Source organism: Catharus ustulatus, chromosome 13 (assembly GCF_009819885.2).
Source record: "Catharus ustulatus isolate bCatUst1 chromosome 13, bCatUst1.pri.v2, whole genome shotgun sequence".
Classification (NCBI taxonomy): Eukaryota; Metazoa; Chordata; class Aves; order Passeriformes; family Turdidae; genus Catharus; species Catharus ustulatus.
The window spans coordinates 13,034,942-13,058,146 of NC_046233.1; the positions used below are offsets into that span (position 1 = coordinate 13,034,942).

Below are 23,205 nucleotides of genomic sequence, written 5' to 3' on the forward strand. Positions count from 1 at the left end.
TCTATGCACCTACTCAAATTTAAGTTAAAGTTACTGCTTCCATTAATAATTGCATCAGATTGTATTGACATCAATATATAACCACATAATAAGTATAATACAATCTGAGGTCTTCTTCCAGGAGGTTGGACACATGAAGAAAAATCTCATTATGAAATCATACAACAAAACAGATATGATGAAACCAACCAGAGTGTCCACCAGCTGGCATTGGGATTACTTGTAACAATGGATGCTCAACAGTGCTTCAGCAGTGAAAGGTGTGTTCAGGAAATTTTCCTCTGGTTTAGCAAAGATTTAGTTCTGATCACAGAAAGCTCTGTAGGTTTGTTAGGCTTTTTTTTCCCCTTGGAACCTTAGCCAGGATTTTCTTTTTATATGTGCACCTCAAATGGCCTCTGGTTGCTTCACTTACACAGCTGGCCTCATGCTCTCGTGCCTCTGCTGAAAGGAAGGAGAAGGGGTGACAGCCTCCAGAGCTGACTGGTTCACACGGGCAGCAATTTCCTGCAGCAGAGATGGGGAAAAAATTACTGAAAACATTTCTCTCAAACTTTCAGGTTTCATTTATATGCAATTGGGAGATGTTATAAACTCAACCCTTAATGAGAATCTTGCATTCTTAAATTTTTGACAACATGCCTGCAGCATTTTCTTCTAACTTTTCTTCAAACACATATCCTGATGTTAACTTTCTCAATTTAAATGAACACGTTGGCCTTACAAAACTGCCCATGTTAATAAATGGCAGCAATAGACAAAAACTCCAATGATAACTCTGGCAAAATAAGCAAATGTAGCCAGGAAAATCAAAAGAAAAATCTCATTCAAGAAATGCAGCCCTCAGCTGTGAACTATAACCCATGAAGACACACTTGATATATAGATACATGATCGGTTATAAAACAGCTTTTATTGGGCCAATTCCCCTAATTTATTAAGCAAAAATCATTATCCAAGTTTGTATCAAGATGAATTTACTCTATAAATATAAATGTTAGTATCTTACTGATAACTATAAATTTTAGTAAAGTTACCTCTGGGTTTTCACTTAGATATATCTGCTTAGAGATGTTGTTTATGGTGCATATCCACTGAAAAAGAGGAAGAAAAAATAAAAATTAATTTGCCAGGTTTTCTAAACAAATTTGATTGAATACCTGAGTTGCTAGTTTCAGCACTTTTTCTACTTTCTTTGTAAATTCAGGAAGCCAAATATTCTGCACACCCAGCTTGTCATTAAATTCACTGCCACCTGCCTACTGCACCTTGCTCTTTAAGATTATATGCACAAAAATTATTTTAGTCATACTAAAACTAATCTAAAGAAAGGTTAACTCACAAGTCTAAAGAATTTTTAGAAAACCTCATCAGTATTCTCTGTTCTTCCTTTATTCTGTGCTGCAGATTACATTGTTTCCTTAAGACATTATAAAAATTAAATTTGGTTTTTGTGGAATTTGCTCATTTCTTACATCTCCAAGCTAGAATCTGCTTTCTCTCTCTGCTCTGGTAAACCATTTGCTCCTGTTCCAGGCTTTTCAACTTTTATCTGAAGGAGGAAGCTAACAGGAACACTAAGATAAACAAGGTGTTACTAACAAAGGTAATTTATTAATAAGTAGAAACAGAAAAAATATGCAGTATCCAGCTATGGTTAGGAATGTATTCTTTCTGTGCAGCAGAAAATCACTAGGCTCCATGTACACCTCCTATAAGCTTACCTCTTCATAATCTTTTTTACTTTCTGCCTGTAAGATTGAAGACCTGAAAGAGGAAAATGCAAAACACAGTTTTGTGTATTTAAAATGCCTCACAAATAGTCAGCCAAGAAATTACATTTTCATATTTACATACTGAACAAGTTATGAAAGACTGAAGATTGTGTTTGTGCTGAGTGCACTCAACATTTAATTAGGATGGGGAAGAATCTATGCTTTCATTTCAACAGGAAACAGAAGAGCACCACAATTCTAATTGTGTCCATGTAATACTTAACTATTCACAAAATGCAATAATATGTCATTGTCAACTGATTATCATAGTCTTGTTCTGAAATACTACTCAGCTACATTCGAGTTTATAAACAAAAATCCAGTTAACACAATTAAAAGGATATCCCAAATTTTGCTTCTAAATGTGCACAAAATCTGTCAAGCTAACATCTGGCCAAAGGCAGACCATCTTTCTTTTTTTAATTAGTGAGTTCAGTATTTCTTACAAGAAACAGCAATGTAAGGCCACTCACTTTTTGCCATCAAAAGATGTTATCTGAAAACAATATCGTCTGTCCTCACAGTCCACAGCCATCACAGAGCAATTGTCTATGTCCATGACAAGTCCCCCAGCCACATCACCTCTTGCCTGGCTCATCAGATTTCCACCTTGAGTGAAGTAAAACTGTCTCTCCCAACTGGAAGACACCAGCCCTGTCTTACTAAAAGATAAAAAGAAATCCTCAGTTAGCCTCCCTATAATATTAGCTGCAATTGTGTTCTAATACAGAAATTCATGCCTCATACAGTAAGTAGTTTACTTAGACTGTTGCTGTAAAAGTAATCAACTATTTTTTTAATTCCTTGGAACTTATTATATAAATTACAGTAAAAAAATCTAAATGTTACCACTTATTTTTAACAGTTCTGAAAAACAGCTGTTGGACTTCCTTAGAGGCATAGCTCCCTCCTGTGGACGAAGAGCCACTGCTGCATAGAATCCAGAAGCTCTTTCCAAGGGTATTTTGGTTAACTGTGCTTTGCCTTGTTTAGATCAAAATGATGATGTTTTATTAGTAACTTGAATCCCAAAGATTTAACAGTCACTTCCAGAACAATCCTGATAGATGCAATGTTGTTATTTCCCAGTTAGGATACAGAGAAATTACACTCTCAAACCTTTTTATTTTTTAAACTGTGAAAATTCAGGCAAAATTAGACAAATCAGAATAATTATACTTTGTACCTGAATGACATTTTGTCAGTGTAATAATGAATTTAATACTAATTAGGTGAAGAAGTCCAAAGAAACAAACAGAATAGCTCTTACATAATTTATTCAACTAAATTTATATAAAATCAGCATAGCTAACATCTAAAAAAACCCCTTCAGCTTATTTGGCTTTCCTTTCCCAAAATTAAATACTCTGGAATTTTTAAATAACAAGTTACTCTTACTTTCTTGCATTGAGATAGCCAGCTTTCCGTGTTAGATTCCTATGAGCAGGAAATTTTGTAGGATCAGGATCAGGCAAATACAGTGGATCACTGGCTACTTCCAAGTCTTCTATAGTTTGTTGCATGTTTTCTACTTCACAATCCATTTCCCTGCGAACACTAAGATAAAAAATGTGCTATTAATAAAGATAATTTATTAATATGTAGAATTAGAAAAAATAATCTTGGTCAAATTTCAAAATTCAATTAAGCCAACTTACTTCTGTACACTTGTGCCAATATTGGTCAAAAATTCTTCCAGTTGCTCAGTAAGATTTTCTGAACCCATTTTAAAAAAGCTTATCTTTAAAAAAAAATAGGAGGAAAAGGGAGAATTTAGTCATTAGTAAAACACTAACAATTAACAGATGAAGTCATAGGAAGTTAAAGTTTCTCAGAGAAATCTCTTCTCATCCCTCTTTCCCACCAAAGCCTCTCACAAAAAGCAGCAGGATGTGTGTTTGTGGCTGCAGGTGAAGGCTGTTGCTGGCACTGCAATGGGATTTGTGATCAGGTCATAACAGAGCTGCCTGGGGGAAATGCAGAAACACACAGGAACTGCCCTGGAAAAGCTCCCAAGGTCTCTCTGTCCTCCTTTAAGCCCAGCATTCTGCTAACTGTTCTTTTGGGGGGGTTATTTGGGGCTCATAGGAGAGGATGATTTGTCCAGGGCCATCCACAGGGAACCAGCAATATGGATTTTAAGCACAGGGTGCTCCATAATGGACCAGAAAATCTGTCACAGCTAAATTGAGATTAGCTGTGAGAAATCTCAGAACAGGAAGCCCCGGGACACGGCCCTGCCCTTCCGTTTCTTAGATTCAGCAAAAAGCTCCACCTAAGCAACAGGTTACACTTACTTTACTGCACAAAACATGCAGAACTTGGCTCTTACATACAAGCTGCAAAGTTTCAAAAGAAAGCAAGAGTTCTTGCCTTTGGAAAGCTTTCAGACAGTGTGCAGAAGTTACTTTCTACTCAGGTCACTGCAGCAGTGCCAGATGCTGGAAAGCTTGACTTGCAAAAAAACCCAAAGCCCATGCTTAATGACATACTTCCAAAAATACAAATTAAGTCTGTCCAAATAACTTTATGATGTTGTATTTTCTGTTGCACCCGTCCTCAAGTAAACCAATCATGAACTTATTAAGCAAAACCAAACCAGAATGTTTTTTAGCATTCTGGCTCTTCCACAGCCTTAACTGAAAACAGTATTTATGTGGCTTTTGATGGTCATCTCATTTCAGAGTAGTTGCCATAGCAATGAGTTTAACTATCCCCATGTTACTTGCTGAGAAGGTTCACTTGATTCCTGCAGTGAGTGGGCAATCAGTGGTGCTAACTGATGATGCTGTCAGGGCAGCAGCTGCAGAAACTCAAAGAAGTGGATGGGTGGGGTCTTGTTCTCAATTTCTTTCCTTAGACTACAGAAGAGGGCTTGCAATGCTTTTCAGTACATCAACCCTTATTAAGTACTTTTATATCTTCTTTCAGACCTACAGCTTTCAGAATCTGAAATTACCTGAGCTTGCATGTATCCTAGCAAGGGTTCCAGCAGAGAAATTTTCTTTTTGTACTGGAGAGTATTTAATGCACAGAAATAATGCATCATAGTCTGATGCTGTTTTTTCCTTGAAGTATATACATCTTCTGTGACTTCAGCCTTGATCTGAAGAGACACAGACAAGGGGAGGGGAAAAAAGGATGTGCTTGAGACTTGGCATTGATCACATGCCCTTTGGACAGCATTATTGCCAGCATGGAAAAACCCACAGAACAGTCATGTTCTACCCTCTATCACCAGCTGCTACATATTTTACTTTGCAATTCTGCTTCTCTAATTTAAACATGAGATATGTGAAAAACAAATACAGCTTTCTTTTTTACCTGGAAAGTGTGTTATTTCTTCACAAAAACAAACTGAATATGGAATCACAATATTATTCCTAAAGCATTATCAGTGTTACAAGACAAGCATGTATTGGAGAAACCTGCTCTTCAGTCTAGACTGCTAAAACATAAACTATCAAATGTCACACAGAATCTGCCATACACTGTGTTCCATCATAAACATATATAAGATGTAAATTATTTCTTCTCTAAAAATCTTTATATTAAGATTTTGTTTTACAAACCTTTTCATTTTCCTTTCTTTTTGACAACCGACTGTATCTGGTAATGGCAGCATCATGGTCTAAGCAATCAAGAGAAAATTTAAGATTATTTTCATAAATCAATGACTTATGAAACAGAGCAGAAAACCTTTTAAATCACAATGCTACACACAGCTGAATGCAAAGTTCTGTCATATTAACACCTTGAGGAATTGGTCTTGTCTGTTTACAATCTGTTCATTGCAACAATAATTGGGCTGAAGAAAAATTCTAAGGAGATGCAAATATTGCCAAATTGCTATAAAATCCCTAAACATCAAGTATTTTTCAAAGAAGAATGTCCATCAAGTAGAGAACTCTTACGTTATGAAAACTTGTATCTAATCTTTTTTGCTTCTATAGCAAAAAATTCATTTTAGGAAGGTAAATTTTTTTTATTGATCTTGGTCCTGACTTTAGGAAGCAAGCTAGCACCTTGCTCTTTTTGTAATTTTGGTGGCATAATCATACATTATTTAATGATCATATATACACTTAAAGTGTTGTAAAGATACCCTTTCAATTTCCCTTAATGCTTCAGCATAAAAAGCAGGGATTTACAAGTGAACCAGGGAAAGTTGAGTGCCTAAGTCTCACTCAGAATAATAATGCCTTAATTAGTTACTTTAAGCCTACAGGCTTAACTCCACTAGTTAAGTACAAATAGTAATCTACAATAATACTGTTGTCCTGTAATATTGATAAGATTAAGTACTTTACACTTACCATTGCTTGCAATTTGGAAAACTTCTTTTAGAGTTAATATCTCTAAAAAAACAACACATCACAATTTAAATAAGTTGTTATTAATGTAACAGTCATATATTACACTTCCTCATGTAATGTTTCACTACTGAGCAACTGAAGGTAACACCTTGTAGCATAATGAGCTACCAGCACAGGCACTACACGGCTCCTGCCTGGGTCTGAGGATCAATAAAAAAACCCCAAAAAAACCAAAACAAAAAACCCCCAAAACCCACAAAAAACAACAACAAAACCAAACAAACAAACAAAAAAATAAAAACAAAAAACCCCAAACAACAAAACAGTACTATAGTACTGTAAGGAGGAATTTCTTTCTGAAAGTCTTTGAAAGTCATCATCAATACAAATATCACATGTAGTTCCAATCTAGGTTCTGGTTTGAGCTGGGGAGATGGAAGCACAGGAGATGGGAAGTATCAAAGCCCAGAACACACTGGGACTTCTAGCAATTATCAACTGAGTTCCAGCTGGTTATTGTCTCACTGTGTCAGGAACTGGAACCGGCACAACACCTTACACCTGTTCTGATCTTGGTTGTGGTTTGTGCCATATTACAATACAAACCAGTAGAGAGCCATGGGCAACTTTATGGTAAAGCAAATACAAGAAAACTGTCCTGTGAAGTCCATGAAGAGTGTAGGGTCATTACAACCTACAACAGCTGGTGGCTAAATCTTCCAGTGAGAAAATTTAATTTGTGATTATTGCCTCAGGGATGCCTCTTCAGTGAATACTAACAGGAGATTTTTCAGGTCCTCAGAAGTACTATCAGCCTTGGGATAGTACTTTGTTCAAAAAAACCCCCAAACAAACCATAATGTTTTCAACCCATAATTTTGCTGCAATCTATTGCCAAAGAAGTATTTTCCAAGATTCATGAAGAGTTATAAGACTTAGGAAAGAGTTGTAATTTTTATTTCATTTTAGACTTCAGATATTCATATCTTGGGTCTACCCACTCCAGAATGTTCACAATAGGGATATTCAAGTTACTTGGGGTTTAACTTTTGTAATTTCTACTTGGAAGCCCATTTGCCACAGCAGTCTGTAATGCATACGTGCTGTAATTACACATTAGATGTTATTTTAAACCAGGCACAATTATTACAGAAAATAAGAAGCTGGAAGCACCTTATGTCTGCACATAAGAAGCCACCTGTACTACCAGCAGGGTTGAATAACCCCATTGCTAAATCTTAATATAGTAAGTACTACAACTTTGGCACTTTGCCTTTGGAGCTTAGTCCAGCAATTATATTGATGTTAAGATCTGATATACAAATCTTTCCTGAAAATGCAAATTATCTGAAAATTATTACTTCCTAACATTTTCGAGTAGCTGCTAATTCTTCATCTTGAATAGAGGATAAGTGCTTCCCTAATAGAAGTAATATTTTTCTTGAAACAGTAATAATGTTAAGTTCAACTGTAATACTCTCATGAATAAAAATAACTTACTTTTCTTTTAAAATGGGGAGATACATACTTTTGAGAGCTGAAAAATAAGTGGTGTATTCTATTTAGTGAAACAAGAGCTATGAATATTAAATGCTATTTTTTTATTGTTGCTGCTGTTGATAAAAAACAGTATTTGGTCAAGTCCTCTACCTTTGAGATCCCTTTCTTTAAACTGGGTAATAGGAAACATCATTGCATCCGCAAGCTGAGTTGAAAGTACTGCATGGCAAGAGCTGAGCTGAAAAAGACAAAAGAAGAAAAATCTCAGGAAAGCAGTGCTGAGACCAAATCAAATCACAATAGGTAGATATCAATGTCACTCACAGATGACATGTACAACTCAAACACATTTTTGAATGTTCCTTTTTTTGCAGCTACTTCTTTCTAGGTTCCAGATCTCATCATCAGCTTTCTACAGAAAACCTTTAGAGTTTAGGTTTTTGTCTCAACTTTTCTAAGTTACTGGATCATGTCCAAAAACGGCCTCATTCATCCTGACTAGTCAGTTTATTTCTCCAGTTTCTCTCCAGCTACATCACAGCCCATCTTTCACAGCTCACAGAGATAGAACAAAATGTGATCCTCCTCCTAAAATGCTGTTTAAGTGAGGAGAGGGATCATGGCAAAAATCCTGATTCAGCTCTTAATGGTGCTCAGTTGTGTGTCCTATGAGGCAATGTCTGAGAGAGACAGCAGGAGGGCCCTCCGTCAGTCAGGTACCTGAAATTAGGCAATACAGATACCCTCAGGTACACAGTGCTAACTGCCACTGTGTAATGGTTTTGTAATTAAACCACATTTTTTCTCAGCAGTGTGTCCTCATTTTGCTGAATTCATTCTTTATCTTAAAGTTACATAACTTTAAATAGATGCTGCAATATACAATTAATTGTTACCTTGTTGACAAATGAATGCCATTTCTGTACTTCCTGGCTTAAAAAAGGAGTAATTAGGCAGTTGTAGTCTGTACCTGACAGCATTAGCAAAGCACATACAAGCACTTACCTCATCAATCACTTTTGCAAATTGCTGCAGAGTGGAAGTCATGACTTCATCATCTCCCCCGAGCGGAAAACGCTGAAAAGCCAAAAGGCAAAAAGAGTTATACTGTTTGCAGTGTTTATTGCCAGTGAGTATATCAGGTATTTCATTATTTTAAAATATTACATAATTAAGATACACTGAAGCAGTTCAACTCATTAGGTGGAAAAGGAGGATAGGGAGCAGCAGCCTCTTAGAAGAAGCAAATTTTTGTTTTTAACATTTTTAACCTCAGAAAAGGGAACCCAGCAGCAAAGCTACAAACAGAGAACCCTTCATAGTACAAGTTAGAAGGGAAGGAAAATATGGATTCCACAGTCAGTACTTTCAGAGATGGAATTATGCTCACAGAGTAAATTATGGTTGTCATTTGGAGATTGAAATGCATTCTGTTCTCTTTGTGACATTGATATTTAAGTACTTACAGGTAAACAGGTTTATAAAGTAAAAACAAAACAGCACTATTCCAAGCAATTCTCAAAAAAAACTAATCCCAAAGTAAAATATTTCAGAAGTTATTAATATTCTTCATGGTAAGAGGAACTTCATTCTGGTTTAGTTGGAAGAACTAGAATAAACACAGTAGATTCTTCTGGCAACAATCTGAACCACCAACCACAGCAGTTAATTTTATCTAGACCAAATCTAAATACATTCTACACTGTGCTCAGGGAGATAAAAGACTATGAAAATATACAGTCCTGACCCTGACCACACACAGATAACATGATTTATGCAGTACCTGTTTCTCATATTCCTTCAGAAGCTTTGATGTCAGATGAGTTGCTGCACTTAATTCATTCTGATAAAAAGAAACATGAAAATCAATAACAAGTCTAATAGTTGAAGTATATATAAATTAAAAATACAGTCATAATCTCAAATTTTTAGAAAAACATACAAAACAGATTCTGTTTCTGGCATAAAAGTGGAGCTATTTCTGGATGACTGAAACATGAATATATTGTGGGTAAAAAAATAACCTCCCACTTGATACAGACTATTATACACACTGAGATGATCTTAGTGTGTTCAACGTTTTAGAAACACTTGGGAAATACATTGGAGTTACTTGGAGAACAGATAACATCGTTTCACTTCCCATAAGAAATTCTGTTGCAAAAAGAATCACAAGGAGTTAGTCTTTACCACTTCCTAACATACAGAAAAACCAGCATTCATTCTTACTTTATTTCCCTTCTATGTTTAAAGCATATGGAAGTTAAAGAAAAGCATACTGCTCATCATAATGTCAAAAAAAGCAAGAAACATGAAATGTGCTTCCAAAGCTTTGTAATTCATTCAAGAATTTCATTAACACTACCTGAGCATCATATATTCTGTGCATGGCTTGAAACAACTGATTGATGTAATTGGATATTGCAGCAGCATCTTCTTCAAATACTCCCAGCAAAGAGCGGGTCTGTAACAGCCAAACAGCCAAAACATGAACATGACAAGTTAGAAGAGAAGAATTTAAATATAATGGAATTTGAGACTTAAATAGCATTATCTCAGGTTTCATTACTGAAAATTTTATAAACCTTCCAATATTGTTTAAAGGAATGCTACCTGTTGCATGCCAAAGAATGTTAAAAATATCCAAGCTCAGCCTCTCTCCAGGTTAATGTGTTTTCAGAAAGGAAAGGACCAAGGGAGATGGACAATTGTTAAATGTTGAAAATGTGGGCAGCTACTGGGCTATGGTACATCCCTAAGGAGTAGGGTAAAGACCACTGGTATTAAACAGCTTGCCAGGTACACACATTTCCTCTGCAGTGAGATCCAAATAAAGGCTGTGACTATCCCACACTGTCCAACCTGAACACAGGCAATTGCTGGTTGTGCTTGGACCTATAATTTACCCGTGGAATAAGCATCAATTCTGTGATCAAAAGGTTGAGGAACTATACCAAACCAAAACTAACAATACAACCTGTATCTGATTGTCCTCAACACAGATGTTTCTCACCACTGAAAGGGAGTGAAAAGATCTGTCCTTCAGTCCTTACCCCAGCTTGTCAGCCTGTCTGTTCTTTAGCTGGTGTCACCCACAAGCCTGAGGACTCCTGTGTCCAACTGCACTGCCTGCATCACTGATGGTGCTTAACAACATCCACCTCAAAAATCAACCTCTTACCACTGGCCGCCTATTAGACTAAAACACTGGGCTCCATCTGTAAGCCCAACTATCCAGCCAGTTTTTCCACTCAGGTCAGTCCATACCTCTCCCTTTTGGCCAGAAGAATGTTGCCAGACCGTGTCAGAGTCCTTGCATAAGTCAGGGTGACTGACATCCCCTGCTCTCCCTTCTGCCCAAAGGACTGACTCGATAAGAAGGCAGTCAGGTTGCTCAGGTGTAATTTGCCTGTAAGCTGAAATGAGATGCTGACTGCATGTTCTTGCACCCTTTTTGCACTTGGAAGCAAGGTTATTCCTCACCAGGAGGATTCTGAATGGCTTCCTTCCACCAAGAGAAAAATCTCAAGGGGGCAAAAGCAGAGGATGTACCAGTAACTCTGCACAGGCTACACTGGCTGTTCTTAAAACATTGCTTGGGATGCTTGGCTGCAGAAGCAGGAGCAACGCTTGCAAGAGCCACAAAGGAAGTACTCTAGCAATGTTTTAGCAAAAGGACTCTCCTTTGTTTCTAGGTTTACACTAAAATTAATGTCCAGACAGAAAACTCAAAGAATCATAAGCACATAATTGTTTTTTTCCCCAAACTATGATTATTAAACACTTGAAATTGGAAATTCTATTTTTCAGTCTTCCCTAGGCTGTCTTGGAAATACTGAAGTCTTTAGTCCATCTCCCCTTGAAGCATGAAGGTATTTTTCATCTATTTCTGATTTTTTGCTTTTAATGATAATCAGTACATATTAAACCAATACAAATTATATTATTTACAATTCTGTTGATGCAAAATTCCTTTATCTAAGTTGCATTAGATGCCTAGCTGTATCACAACTACTGTCATGCTATATAATGTCTAAAAGATATTTAAATATTAAAAATATAATCAAACCACTTAATCAACAACAAATAGCTTTAATGCTGGTTCTGGTTTATAAAACAAGTTGACAGAGGTGGAGGAGAACTCAAATCTTTGCCAGGTGTGGCAACATGTGTCATCCTAACAGCCTTGACTCTCCCATTAAAGCAGACATACACGCAAGAATGCAAAAGAAAAAATTACATGGTGCTATAACCATTGAATTATATAGTCATGACCTTTAAACCTGAACATAAATAAACCTGAGCTTGCCATTTTAAGGGAGCACTAAGTATGGTTTCTGGATTATACTTTAAAACTGAACATTTTCAAAAACTTTCTATGTTTTATTTTAAAAATGTCAGTTATTGATGTTTAGCTGTCAAAATAATATCATATGATACTGATGGAAAGAAATTAACCTGAAACTGTAAGTTATGGCAGACTTCTGCTTAGCAGAAAGTTAGAGGAATTGCTTACTTATGTTTCTAGTAAAATTCTGCATCATTTTGCACGTTCTTCAGGATTCTTTCTACCTGAGTTTGTGAGCAAGCAAATGGGAAAGGACCGGGGAGAGGCTGCATGAAGAAACCCCAGGTTAGAAGGCAGTGTTAAGCCTTCTGTGTCATCAGATGGAAGGCACTGCAAGTGACAGGAGACAGAGCCTGTGCCACCAGTCTCTTGGCTTTTTGTGCAAGGCTTTGGGAATGCAAATCACTGCGAGCAGAAACTCTCTAAATACACACTGAGCAGGTGTGCAATATATGTCCTAAGTTAATACGTAAATTGCTCTGTTTTGCATAGCAAAAGACCGGGTAAACTTGGAGCTTGGGTTAGGCCTGACAAGCACAGTGGTTAGATTTTTACCCTGTGACAACAGGAAATGAACGGGTTTGGACATTTCTGAGAAGCTTTTCCTTCCCTCAGACACAGAATAAGTTTGATACAACGTTTATGTATCTACAGTCAGCGTGTGAAACACGAATTCCGGTGCAGCACTAAACAACGACCCATGAGCTTTTCAATATTCCAGCATCAGTGTATCAAAGTCATGGCAATTCCTTCAAGCAACATTTCCACTGCACTGATAATGTAACAAATGGACCAACCTAACAGAAAACCGAGTCCTTACTACAGGACCTGGCTACCAGAGTTCTCGTGAAATATTAACCTGACTGAAAGAGGTAAAGACAATTTATTGGCAAGTCCAATTATTTAAGCATCCCAAATCGCGATGAATTAGGCTTTGCTGGTCTGTATCACAACCTCACATGGAAGATTCTAGAATTAAAATTACATTCCACTAAGTAACATTTTTTCATGTGTTTCCCAAATGTCCTCAGATGATCCTAAGTTCATGTTGCATTTGATATTTCCTATAAATACGAATAGTTCTGCCTTCCTTATTCTAAGAACAGACCTTCAAGAAATAATTTTAAAATCAGTATTATTATAAGACTTTAAAAATGCTTTCCTCTTCATGAGATGACAGCAGGTTTGGCCCCTGGACCAGAACTCACATTACAGGCCAGATCTCATCTCACATCCAGCATTTGAGCTATTTGGGGCACTGTCCTTTGGAAAACAATGATTACTTTTCTGCATGGCCTTCTCTTGCCTTTCTTAAGTAGCCCTTCCACTTGATATAGAATTGTTAAAATGACTGTCATTTTAGGCGCTAAATTTCCCTTTTTAGCAAGTAAAAGTTTCTTTTCCTATGACCAATGAATTAAAACTACCAATGCACATACTATTGCAATTAGGACATCCTGCTCACTACGTAGACCATGCATGAGAACAAGGATCTGAATTCGAAAGGCTGCCATAAAAGAAAATACACTGCAAACTTTTTATCCACATCTAAGAAGCACAGTTCAAGGACTTGCTGTTGCTGCTGGCAGCAAGAGAAACCAGAGCAATTGAATAATTTCCTACTTTAGAAAGAAACTCCAGTGCACTACAGAGCATCACTGACACAGATCAGCAGCAGCAAGGGAAGAACCGGAGCAAGGAGAGGCCTCCGGGCACCATGTGCCTCCGCATTAACCTCACCCAGCACCTGCCTTCCATACGGGTCTACCGAACCCCAATGCACCTTTGTGAAAAACAAAGAGGAACAATCCTTTTGAGAAGGCAACACGGGTTTCGTGGTCACGAGGTGTCCGAAGCCGAGCCCGGGTGCGAAGGCGGGGGTGGGGAGCAGGGAGCGGGGCCGGCACTGCCCTGACGGAGCTGCCGCAGCACCGGGCCCGGCCCGCGGCCCCGCAGCGCTCCCGAGCTCCGGCCGGGCGTTCGCAGGGCACGGCCGGGGCGGAAAGCCCAAGCCGAGACTGTCGGAGCCCCGCGGGGCCACGCAGGCAGCATCCCGCTCCCTTACGGCCACCGCCGCGGCTCTCCCGGGGCCGGGAGCGACAGGGAAGCAGCGCTGGGCCCGGCAGCAGGGGCTGGACCAGATACAGCCTCCGCCGGGGCTGTCTCACCTGCGGGCTGTCCTCCAGCGTCTCCTCGATGGGCAGTTTGTCAATGCCGGGCATGGCGGCGGCCGCGCTGAGCCTCCGCGGCTCCGGAGCTCCCCCGCGCCGGCCCGGCCGGACCCGACCCGCACCCACCCGCCCGCCGCGCGCCGGACGTCCCGCCCCCCGAGCCAGCCTCCCCATTGGCCCGCCCGCTCCCTCTGCCGCGCTGCCATTGGCCGGCGGGCCCGCCCGTTCGCGCGCAGGCGCGGGGGCTGAGGGCGGGGTCTGTGGCGCGGCCCCTCAGAGCGGAGGCTCCGACGGCGTCCGTGGAGCGGCTCCGTGTGGGGAGCGGAGCGGAGGCAGTCGGGGTCCTGTCCCTGCTGAGGTGACTGCCCAGCTCATGGGTGTCAAGCAAAGTGTCCTCCCAGCCCTGTCTGCCTGTGCTCCGGGGGTTGCTGTCCTCTCCTCACAATTACCGTGGGGGCCGCTCCACAGCGGGGGAGGCCTGTTGGGTCCCTGCCGCTATGGAGCATCTTTGGCACTCTTCCCATGTTATGTGGAGCATCGCTTTTGGCAAGTCTCCTCTTATCCCTTCCATGTGGAGGCCACTCACTTTTGTTGTGCTTGCAGTGAGAGGACAAGGGGCCATAAACTGAGACAGGAGAGATTAGATATTAGAAGATAGTATCTCTGTTCTGTTAGACTGATTAAGTGTGGTGCTATAGGTTGGTGGCAAATTTAGAATGCTTAGAACTACTGTGAGGGCTCACTGGAGTCAAAACAGATCGGTGGTTGGACTTGTGAACTGGTTCAGCTCTGAAATGGCTTAGAATTGTAGAATCCCAAAGATTAGAGAAGACCTCTAAGATCAGTGAGCCTGTGTTGTGTTCACCACTAAACCATGTGCCCGAGTGCCACATCCTCACATCTTCTGAACGCTTCCAGGAGTGGTGATTGTCAGTGCCTGACCACCTTGTAAAGAAACTTTTCCCAATATCCAATCTAAATCTTTCCTGGCACAACTTGAGGCTGTTTCCTCATGTCCTGTCACTTGTTAACTGGGAGAAGAGTCTGGCCCCCACCTAGCTGCAATCTCCCCACCTCCTTACAGCTAGTTTTAGAGAGCAAGACTTGGTAGACTTGACGATATTTGCCTTTTTGGGACCAGATTAATTCAGTGTAAAGCCAGATTAGAAAGTATGTAAAGTTATTCAGCAGAGCAAATGATTAATGATTGTGCAATCTTGCTGTGGAGACCATTCTTTATGTTGTATCAGGTTATGATTTACCTTTAAAAACGGATTAAGGACAGGGCTGGTGTGTTAAATTGCAAACAAAGATTTTTGAGGTGGCTTTTTTTTGTTAGTTTGGGTTTTTTGTTGGGTGGTGATTTTGTTTTGTTTTGTTCTTTTATTGTTGCATTCTTTTGTTTTTCCCTGTAGGGAGTGGTGAAGACATTTCCAAGTTAATGCTGTTCAGTCAATTAATTTACCAGCTCAGCTGGTGACTCACCTGACTGAAACAAGTCACAGCACCTCTCCCTTCCCCTGTCAGTAAGGGTAATAATTCAGGGTTATCTTGCGAAGTATTTTAAAGACTAAGTCTTGTATGTGCAACCACATGACAGGACATTAACATTGGTTCATGACCTATAAATGTATGTGCTTTCTGGTTGTGAGACAGTTAACTTGTGACCAAGCTTTACAGCAATGTCCTGTAAAAAACTACTCTGTTTTGTACCGTAAGATCATTTTCCCGGTGGAATTCAGGAAGGTAGTAACTTTACCTGGATTGGATTTAGTTAGCTTTGTGTATTTGCAGCTGTAAGTGGCATCCAAAAGTTTTACTTGACCTACAAATTTGACTGCAACAAATGTGATAGTAATGAATTGAAGAATCCCTCTGCATCCTCTGCTGTGGTTTTAGTGTTATGCTGTTTTCAGCACTGTAGACCTTTTGTGAGTATGTGAGGTGTTTTTTGTTGCTTGGGCTTTTTGATTTGTGGGGTTGGTTTTTTACTTTGGTTTGGGGATTTTTGGGGGGGGTGTTGGTTTTTGTTTGTTTTGATTTTGTTGTTTTTCTCCAAAATATCTACTAAGAGGCCTTTAAAATGTGGGGAATTAACACTTGGCCCTTTGTCAGCAGGGAGAAGAGCAGTGAACAGATCTTTAGAGAATTCCAGATGTGTGCCCTTTTGGAGAGAACATTTTGCCTCTGCTGGAGGGTAGAAGAAGCTGTGTGGATAAGGTAGGCTTTATTTGCAGTGTGTCCCACTTTTTAGCACACTGTTTCTCATACTTTTACTAGTGGCAGCCTTGGATTAACTTTGAATTTACCTGCATTCACTCAATCTTCCTGTGTCAAAATAGTTTTTACTTCAACCAAGAAATAGCTAACTGCTTTTGTTTTGTGACAATTTGTGTTACCATTTTGAGGTATTCTTGTGTTAAAAAACCTGGGAATTTTGAACTTGGCTTTGAATATAACACTTGTTATTCATGTTAAAAACATATTTGAAAGAGAGCTTTATGCAACATGACTTCTGAGGTGGTGAAATACTGCTGGGTAAAGAGGTTGTGGGAAAAGTGAGGTGAAAATTTTTTGAGTGTGATAAGTAATCAAGAAAGATAACATATATCATTTATAGCTTTTTCTAAAAGCTGAAAAAAACTATTGCCCAGGCTCTAGTGGAAGTTGACCCAGCAGTGGAGTAGCAATGGGTGAGAAGAGCAAAAGGCAGCAAGAGTTGGAACTGGGGCTCAGACCAAAGCTCCCAAGAGCTCTGGGTGTGGTCTCCTGAGCTGGGGTAAACAGCCCTTGGAGTTTCCCAAATCTGAAGAACCAGAGCTTCTTCTACTAAAGAGATGAGCTCCACTGTCCCTGGGCAAAAACCAGTGGTGCAAAGTCTGAAAGGGAGATTAGTTTGCTGCCTCACCAAGTATGTGGTGCTGTAAGAGGATTGGATTTGCATATCCAAGGAGCAGTGAGTTTTCCTATTATTGATTACTTAGGATTCCCAGCTTAATGTTTGCTGTGTTGCTCTAATTGCCCCTACCAAGGTATTTAGTTAAAAGTCTACAGGTAATTTCAAATGGGTTGCAAGGTAGTATTGGCTAAAACAATGAAATACAGTTCTCAAGAGAAGGCTTCAGGTCTATAAATGGTGACTGGAGCTCATCTTGCAAGAGAACATTGCAGGTGGATGCATGCTGCTTCAAGATCTATTGATATGCGTGAGAAGTGTCCTTGGTAAGGTCACTTCTGGATTTGTCACTCTTTTAGTAGTTTAGTTTGACAACAATCTTACTGTACAACACAGAGTCAGGCCAGTAGGAGGGGTAACTTTTCCTTCTGATATTAAAATATTGTTTACATTTTTGCCTGTTGTTTTTGGACAAATCTTGATTTTATAGTGTCTCTGCAGAAATTCCTCCTTTTCTTGTCCTGAACCAAAAGCTGGGTTTGAGCATGTGATGTAAACTGCTGTGTGACTGACAGATGAACTTGAATATAAAAATTTTATAGTTGATTTTTCCTTTATAAGGGATGCAATCAGAATTCCATCAGATTTCGGACCCCATTACAAGGCCTTTATCTCCTTTCTTCCCATTACTCCATTTTTTTGTGATTCTAAGTGTTGGCTCTGTAGGATTTAAATATACTTCTGTTTGCTATAAACCTTCAAGGAGGGAGAGACATCTACAAGAAAAAGGATGCTTTTAAACCTGTAAATTTGAGTGTACTGCTTCTATTACTTGAATTTTTGCTTTTCTGTAGTGAAGAATTATCAGGAAATTTCACATCTGGTATGTTTCAAAAAGGCTGCAACAAAGTTATTTTAATAAGAAAAATGAATGCATGAATTATTTAAAATAGTTGGTGCAACTGTTCCTATTAACTAATCCAGGCACTTGGAAGGCAATTACACTGAGCTTTGACAACACTGCCAACCCACTGCACAGTGCCTTATGCCAAAAGCTATTGTTGTTTTATTGACCACGTTCACCATTACATATGCATATGAAAAAACAGAGGCATTTTCATCGGGATTACCCTAATAGCATTAAGAGATTATTTTTTAAATTTCCTTGGAAGGAAATTCACTTAAATGAGATTACTTATTACTTGACTGGTTTCCTATCATGCTTCTATGTTTAGGTAAGTGGAGTCCATTAGAGTATAAAGTTTTTTAAAAAACTGATTTTATACATTAATGATTTCAAATAAAAGAGAAGTACTATATTTGTGCACAGCTTCTTTTGAGAAAGTTAAGTCGATGCTCTGGTTAGGAGAGATAACACTTTTTGTCCCCCTTGGTGGCCCCCCTAGTGTCACCATTAGTTGCTAATTACTTGCAAACAAATAAACAATTAACTCCTCGTGCCTCTTGGTGGGAGAGTTTTCATTGACATGCTAAAACTTTCTAATAAAAGATTTTAATTAATGACGTTGCAAATCCAGCCCCCTTGTCAACATAGCTATAAGGAGGGCTTGTGGAGAAATGCAAGTCCAGTGCCCCTGCTATGCTGGCTGAGGGGGAAGGCATGGCTGGCCCCTCGCTGTGTGCTGCCACCACAGCGGCCTCTCCGGATCTGCACAAGGTGCCCGGCTTTGGAGAGAGTAAAACCACTCAGTGCTCGTTTTCAATCGAGAGTATATTGGGACTGGAGCAGAAAAAAGATGGCATTCCAGCTGGGAAACCTCACAGACCCTGGATGGATGCATGCACCAGCTTGGGTAAGTCAGCCTATTCCGTAACCTCTTAAGCTTTTACCTTTTAAAAATACTGGCATGTTTCTGCAGCAAATCAGTAAATTGAAGCTCTCCTTTCTTGCTCTTTCTAGTTTTAGGTGATGACAGTAATCCCCATCTGCAAATCCCTGTTGTTTGCTATGAAAATCCATTATTTCATGGTAGAAGTGATCCAGTGCAAGAGGAAAAAGTTTTGAAATGTGAAAAATATTTTTCAGTCACGGAAAGGCTGTCTTTCAAACGAGAATTGAGCTGGTACAGGGGTAGAAGACCAAGAACTGCATTCACTAGGAACCAGGTAGGACTTTCCTTAGCATTTAACAAATGAGTAACAATGAGTTCAGTGAAATGTTAGAAGAAACCTCTAACAGTTGGTAAATTCAGTGTAATGTACCACTACAGAGAGAAATGTAATCAGGAACTAGTGTAAATTAACAGGAATGTTGCTAATTTCAGTGTTTATGCATGGAATCAGAATTGTGCAAACACTGATCAGAAGTCTGTTGAACAAACTAAGCTGCTGTTTTATTTATTTTATATATTACTGCTATGAACATAGTGATAACTATTCAACAAGTGTGTTTTAATCTCCTCAGATTGAAGTCTTGGAAAATGTTTTTAAAATGAACTCCTACCCCGGCATTGATATTAGAGAAGAGTTAGCTCGCAAATTAGATTTAGATGAAGACAGGATCCAGGTAATTAAAATTTTATTTGAACTTTTCTTTAATTCCAGTTATATATATGCTCTGGTTATATACATAAGTAGTTTGATAGCAGCAATGAGAATGTTAATACTCTCAATTTAAATCAATGTATATACATGAAACATGCCTTCCATGATTTGTGAAATGGAAACCATTGCATTCCTTCTGAAATCTAAAGCCTTCCATAGCACTGATGAGGTATTAATCATTATAGTATTTCCACAATATCTGCTCTTTTAATCTCTAAATATTATGTACAGAACTTGATCATTTCCTTAAAATAATTTTTATATTTTGTTTGTCACCATATTTGAAAAATAAATTTGAAATAGGTGTGGACATAATTTCTGTGACTGCTTGCATATTTTGTGAGATTGCCAGCAGAGCACAGATGCGTTAAACCAGGGTTTGAACCTATGTCTTTTATCTGGCCAAAAGCAAAATCTGTTCAGGGATGTTAATTACTGATTTACAAGAGGTTCAGTGTGATAAGAAGCATACTGTAAACATGGGAATTGGGCTTCGCTTCATTGTTGATCAGGCTTTTATTGCAAGTATTATATTGGGCTTGATGGGAAACTTGATGCTGCAAACAGTTAAGCAGCTGAAGAAATAGCACCATAAGATATGTGTGGATTCCAGATGTTCAGGATCTGATTCTGTCCCTGAATTTATTGCCAGTTTTTATATTAATTACAGTGGAGCTATTTCACTTTCCAGGTAACCTGGGGATATTATTTTCTTTGTCTGTGGTGTTAAAATTACAGGTAACAGGTAGCTACATGCTGTCATCTGCAGATTTTAAATTTATATTGAAATTGCAAACTGCTGTCATCACACTAAATATTGTCATGCTGTTTGAATACTTCTAAGTTTTAAATATTATTCTGCTTCCACTGCTGTATTTTTGAAAAGCATCCCTTCTCTTTCCATTTTAGATCTGGTTCCAGAACCGTCGTGCAAAGCTGAAAAGATCACACAGAGAATCTCAGTTTCTAATGGTGAAAAATACTTTCACCTCCAACCTGCTAGAGTAGAAGGAAGGATGGCTTGCTGTTACAGTACTAGTACAGAAAATGAAGAATTATTCATAACCTGTATTAAGTAATGATATAGTAATTATGATTTTATGCCCAGATTTGAAAGTTTATTATAATTTTCATTCAAATAAACTGTACATACTTGAAGTATTATTATAATCTACTTTTTGTGGAAGAAGTGAGCTTTTCCTATATATTTGAGTAAGTATTTTCAGAGATTTTGATATATTTTTGCAGTTTAAAGCAAAACAAACCCTAGGTTGCACAAGAATTTCAGCTCCTATGAATTACTGCAGATGACTGGACAAAGCTTTATGGTTTTAGAAGAAGTCTGTTTCAAGTCTGAAATAAACCACATGCAAAATAGATTTTACTACTGGAAACAGTTCGTCACATTGGAGTTTAAGTAGCTTATTTATAAAGAATATGATGTTTTCATAAAGAACATAATTTTTAGGAAAAGGTGTTGCCAATCAAAGGACTGATATTCAACTGACTTCAATTTTAACAATTGCTCAGTTAAAAGAAGCTGACAATTATAATATTTTCATTTAATTGTAATTAATTTAGGTTATTCGACTATTTAATTCTTTAACTTGGTTATCTCCTCTCTAGTCAGTATGAGTGTTCCAGTTATGGAATTTGTGCTATTATCTTTTAATGACAGAATGTCATTTCATGGGATCAGATCAGTGGGGACCAGACCAGATATCCAGATCCTGCCATTAATTTTAGGATGTTGAATTCATTTTTATCAAACAGTACATGAAAATTAATTATCCTCATAATTGATATTGAGCCTGAAGTAAGGAGAGCCATATACAAAAGAAACCCACCCAACTCTTCATGGCCACAATGCAGAGAAACATTGTAAGTACAGGTTTATGCTGTTCCTTGTTCAGCAGAGCTCTGAGCACAGCCCTCAAGTGCTGGTGACCTTGAGTGAGGCTCCAGCCTGTGTTTGTGTTGCTAGACATAAACCCTACATTATCTAATGAACAATGTATTGCTCTTGCTTTCTTCATGCTTGTATCCATATCTGTTGTCCAATAGCATGAAAGGTAAGTTGAGAAAATGGGTGATAGAAAAAAAAATCATTTTATGTAGTCTCATACTAGGAAAAGCTAAAGGGAGGGATGATCTGACAGTCCTCACTTAGTATTTTGAATTATAGTTTGAGCTATAAGAGTTTAACTAAAAAACATTTCTATATTTTCTGAAAAATATCACTGAACAACTGTGTTACTTTAGAACTGGGTGACAGATATTGGCCCTTCCATGTTTTTGACTTCATTGGCTCATCGCCTTCACTTTTATGCAGAATCCTTAAAATCTTGAATTGTTTGACTTTGATCCTGGAAATTTTATTTTAATATGGAAATAACAAACTTTTATCTGATATTGAAACATTATTTTTTGTGCTTTATTGGATTTAGGAAATAACATTCCTGACTGAATTCTGTTGTATCCTGCATTCCAAAATACTTAGGAGAACCACAAGTAAAGCAGTTTAAATGGAGCCAGATCCATTAGGAATAGTTTTTAGAGAAACTGAAATCTCAGTTCAGATACCTGCCAAATCTGGTTAAGGCAAAGGCAGTATTGGGAATGCATTCTTTAATTTTGTTTTTCTTCACACCTCAAAACATGTATTGCCCATAGTTTAACCTTATTGCAGGTAATCTGAAACTATTGTCTAGTTTGCTTCTGGAAACAAAGTTTCCAACACAACAGATTAGACTAATCTGTATAGATTGATTGCTTAAGAACCTTACTCTATTATCTGGCAAGTACCTAAATACACCTAATGTCTGCTATAATGAAACTTGTCTCAAGTGATGGAAGTCTGACAGGGCAATTTAAGAGAAACAGTAGAATAGTAGCAGAATAATAATAGCACCAGTCCTGGTATCCTGCTCTCCATTAGCGAATGTTACCAGCAGGATCTTTAGTGTGAGGTGCTAGGAGTGTCTCGCACTGTGCTAAGGGGGAAAGAATTTAAAAACAGAGTTGCATTATTTGCTTCATTTGGCTTAGTTTGTTCTTCCCAGAGTAAAGGAATCAGGAAGTCAAAAAAGCACCTCTCACTTTACATTTATACCTACTTTGACCAGCATGGGTTTAAATTGTGCCCATCACTTTTTCAAATACAGCTGAATTTTTTTCCACCTTGAAAAGCATTAGTCTGGACTTCACAGGGTCCTTGTCCTGTCGTTGCTGGCAATGTGCAGGGCTCCCTTGGCAATGTATGTGACAGTTCTATTCCTGAGCAGGAGCAGCCCTGGGGGAGGCTGTCGGCAGAGGCCACCCTGAATGCTGGAATCCAGTCCTGCATGCTTTGCCTTGCAGTGTTTCTGTTTGTGTCTCTGCCCTTCAGAACACAGAAAAATCTCAGTCTTTTGTTCTAGTTCTGGCTTAAGCTCATGAAGCTGCAACCTTTGCTTCCAGCCATGTGTCCTTGCTGTGGCTCCAGTGATCATTTGACCCTTGGGATAAGCTGATAACGTTGACTAAGATGGTGAAAACTGTTCTAGCAAAGATCCCTCTCAATATGATCAAGCTGTCATTCACACAGTTTAGGCTTGATACTGGGCCTCTGACTGTAGTGGGGCCTAAATACTCT

At 38.7% G+C, this 23,205-nt stretch overlaps 2 protein-coding genes across 3 annotated transcripts in view; one reads left to right on the forward strand and one right to left on the reverse strand.

Annotated features, from left to right (window-relative positions):
- Positions 1-14,220, reverse strand: part of APPL1 (adaptor protein, phosphotyrosine interacting with PH domain and leucine zipper 1) — a 25,318-nt gene extending 11,098 nt beyond the window's left edge. Inside the window, exons 1-14 of the mRNA XM_033071222.2 lie at positions 14,108-14,220; positions 9,957-10,055; positions 9,375-9,434; positions 8,597-8,668; positions 7,742-7,829; positions 6,092-6,133; positions 5,348-5,406; positions 4,735-4,881; positions 3,434-3,516; positions 3,174-3,332; positions 2,249-2,437; positions 1,725-1,767; positions 1,038-1,094; positions 416-507 (exon numbers count right to left, since the gene is read on the reverse strand). Coding sequence (XP_032927113.1) covers positions 416-507; positions 1,038-1,094; positions 1,725-1,767; positions 2,249-2,437; positions 3,174-3,332; positions 3,434-3,516; positions 4,735-4,881; positions 5,348-5,406; positions 6,092-6,133; positions 7,742-7,829; positions 8,597-8,668; positions 9,375-9,434; positions 9,957-10,055; positions 14,108-14,161 — 1,244 coding nt within the window. The 5' untranslated portion in view covers positions 14,162-14,220. The remainder of the gene's footprint in view (positions 1-415; positions 508-1,037; positions 1,095-1,724; positions 1,768-2,248; positions 2,438-3,173; positions 3,333-3,433; positions 3,517-4,734; positions 4,882-5,347; positions 5,407-6,091; positions 6,134-7,741; positions 7,830-8,596; positions 8,669-9,374; positions 9,435-9,956; positions 10,056-14,107) is intronic.
- Positions 14,221-14,382: 162 nt separating this feature from the next.
- HESX1 (HESX homeobox 1) lies at positions 14,383-20,844 on the forward strand. 2 transcript variants are annotated; one of them, XM_033071700.2, is made up of 6 exons: positions 14,383-14,468; positions 16,229-16,330; positions 18,545-18,820; positions 18,928-19,133; positions 19,432-19,533; positions 20,481-20,683. In XM_033071700.2, the coding sequence occupies exons 3-6, from the start codon at positions 18,607-18,609 to the stop codon at positions 20,577-20,579; spliced, it is 621 nt and encodes a 206-aa protein (XP_032927591.1). In that variant the 5' UTR covers positions 14,383-14,468; positions 16,229-16,330; positions 18,545-18,606; the 3' UTR covers positions 20,580-20,683. The 2 variants fall into 2 exon arrangements, with proteins under 2 accessions (XP_032927591.1, XP_032927588.1); XM_033071697.1 differs by having other exon boundaries at positions 14,384-14,468; positions 16,226-16,330; positions 20,481-20,844.
- The last annotated feature ends 2,361 nt before the right edge of the window (positions 20,845-23,205 follow it).

Excerpts from the sequence above, each read along its gene's own strand:
- HESX1 (XM_033071700.2), top strand. The coding sequence starts at position 18,607 with ATGCTGGCTGAGGGGGAAGGCATGGCTGGCCCCTCGCTGTGTGCTGCC. Across the intron at positions 18,821-18,927 it reads GGATGCATGCACCAGCTTGG|TTTTAGGTGATGACAGTAAT; the intron begins GTAAGTCAGCCT and ends TGCTCTTTCTAG. Across the intron at positions 19,134-19,431 it reads CTGCATTCACTAGGAACCAG|ATTGAAGTCTTGGAAAATGT; the intron begins GTAGGACTTTCC and ends TAATCTCCTCAG.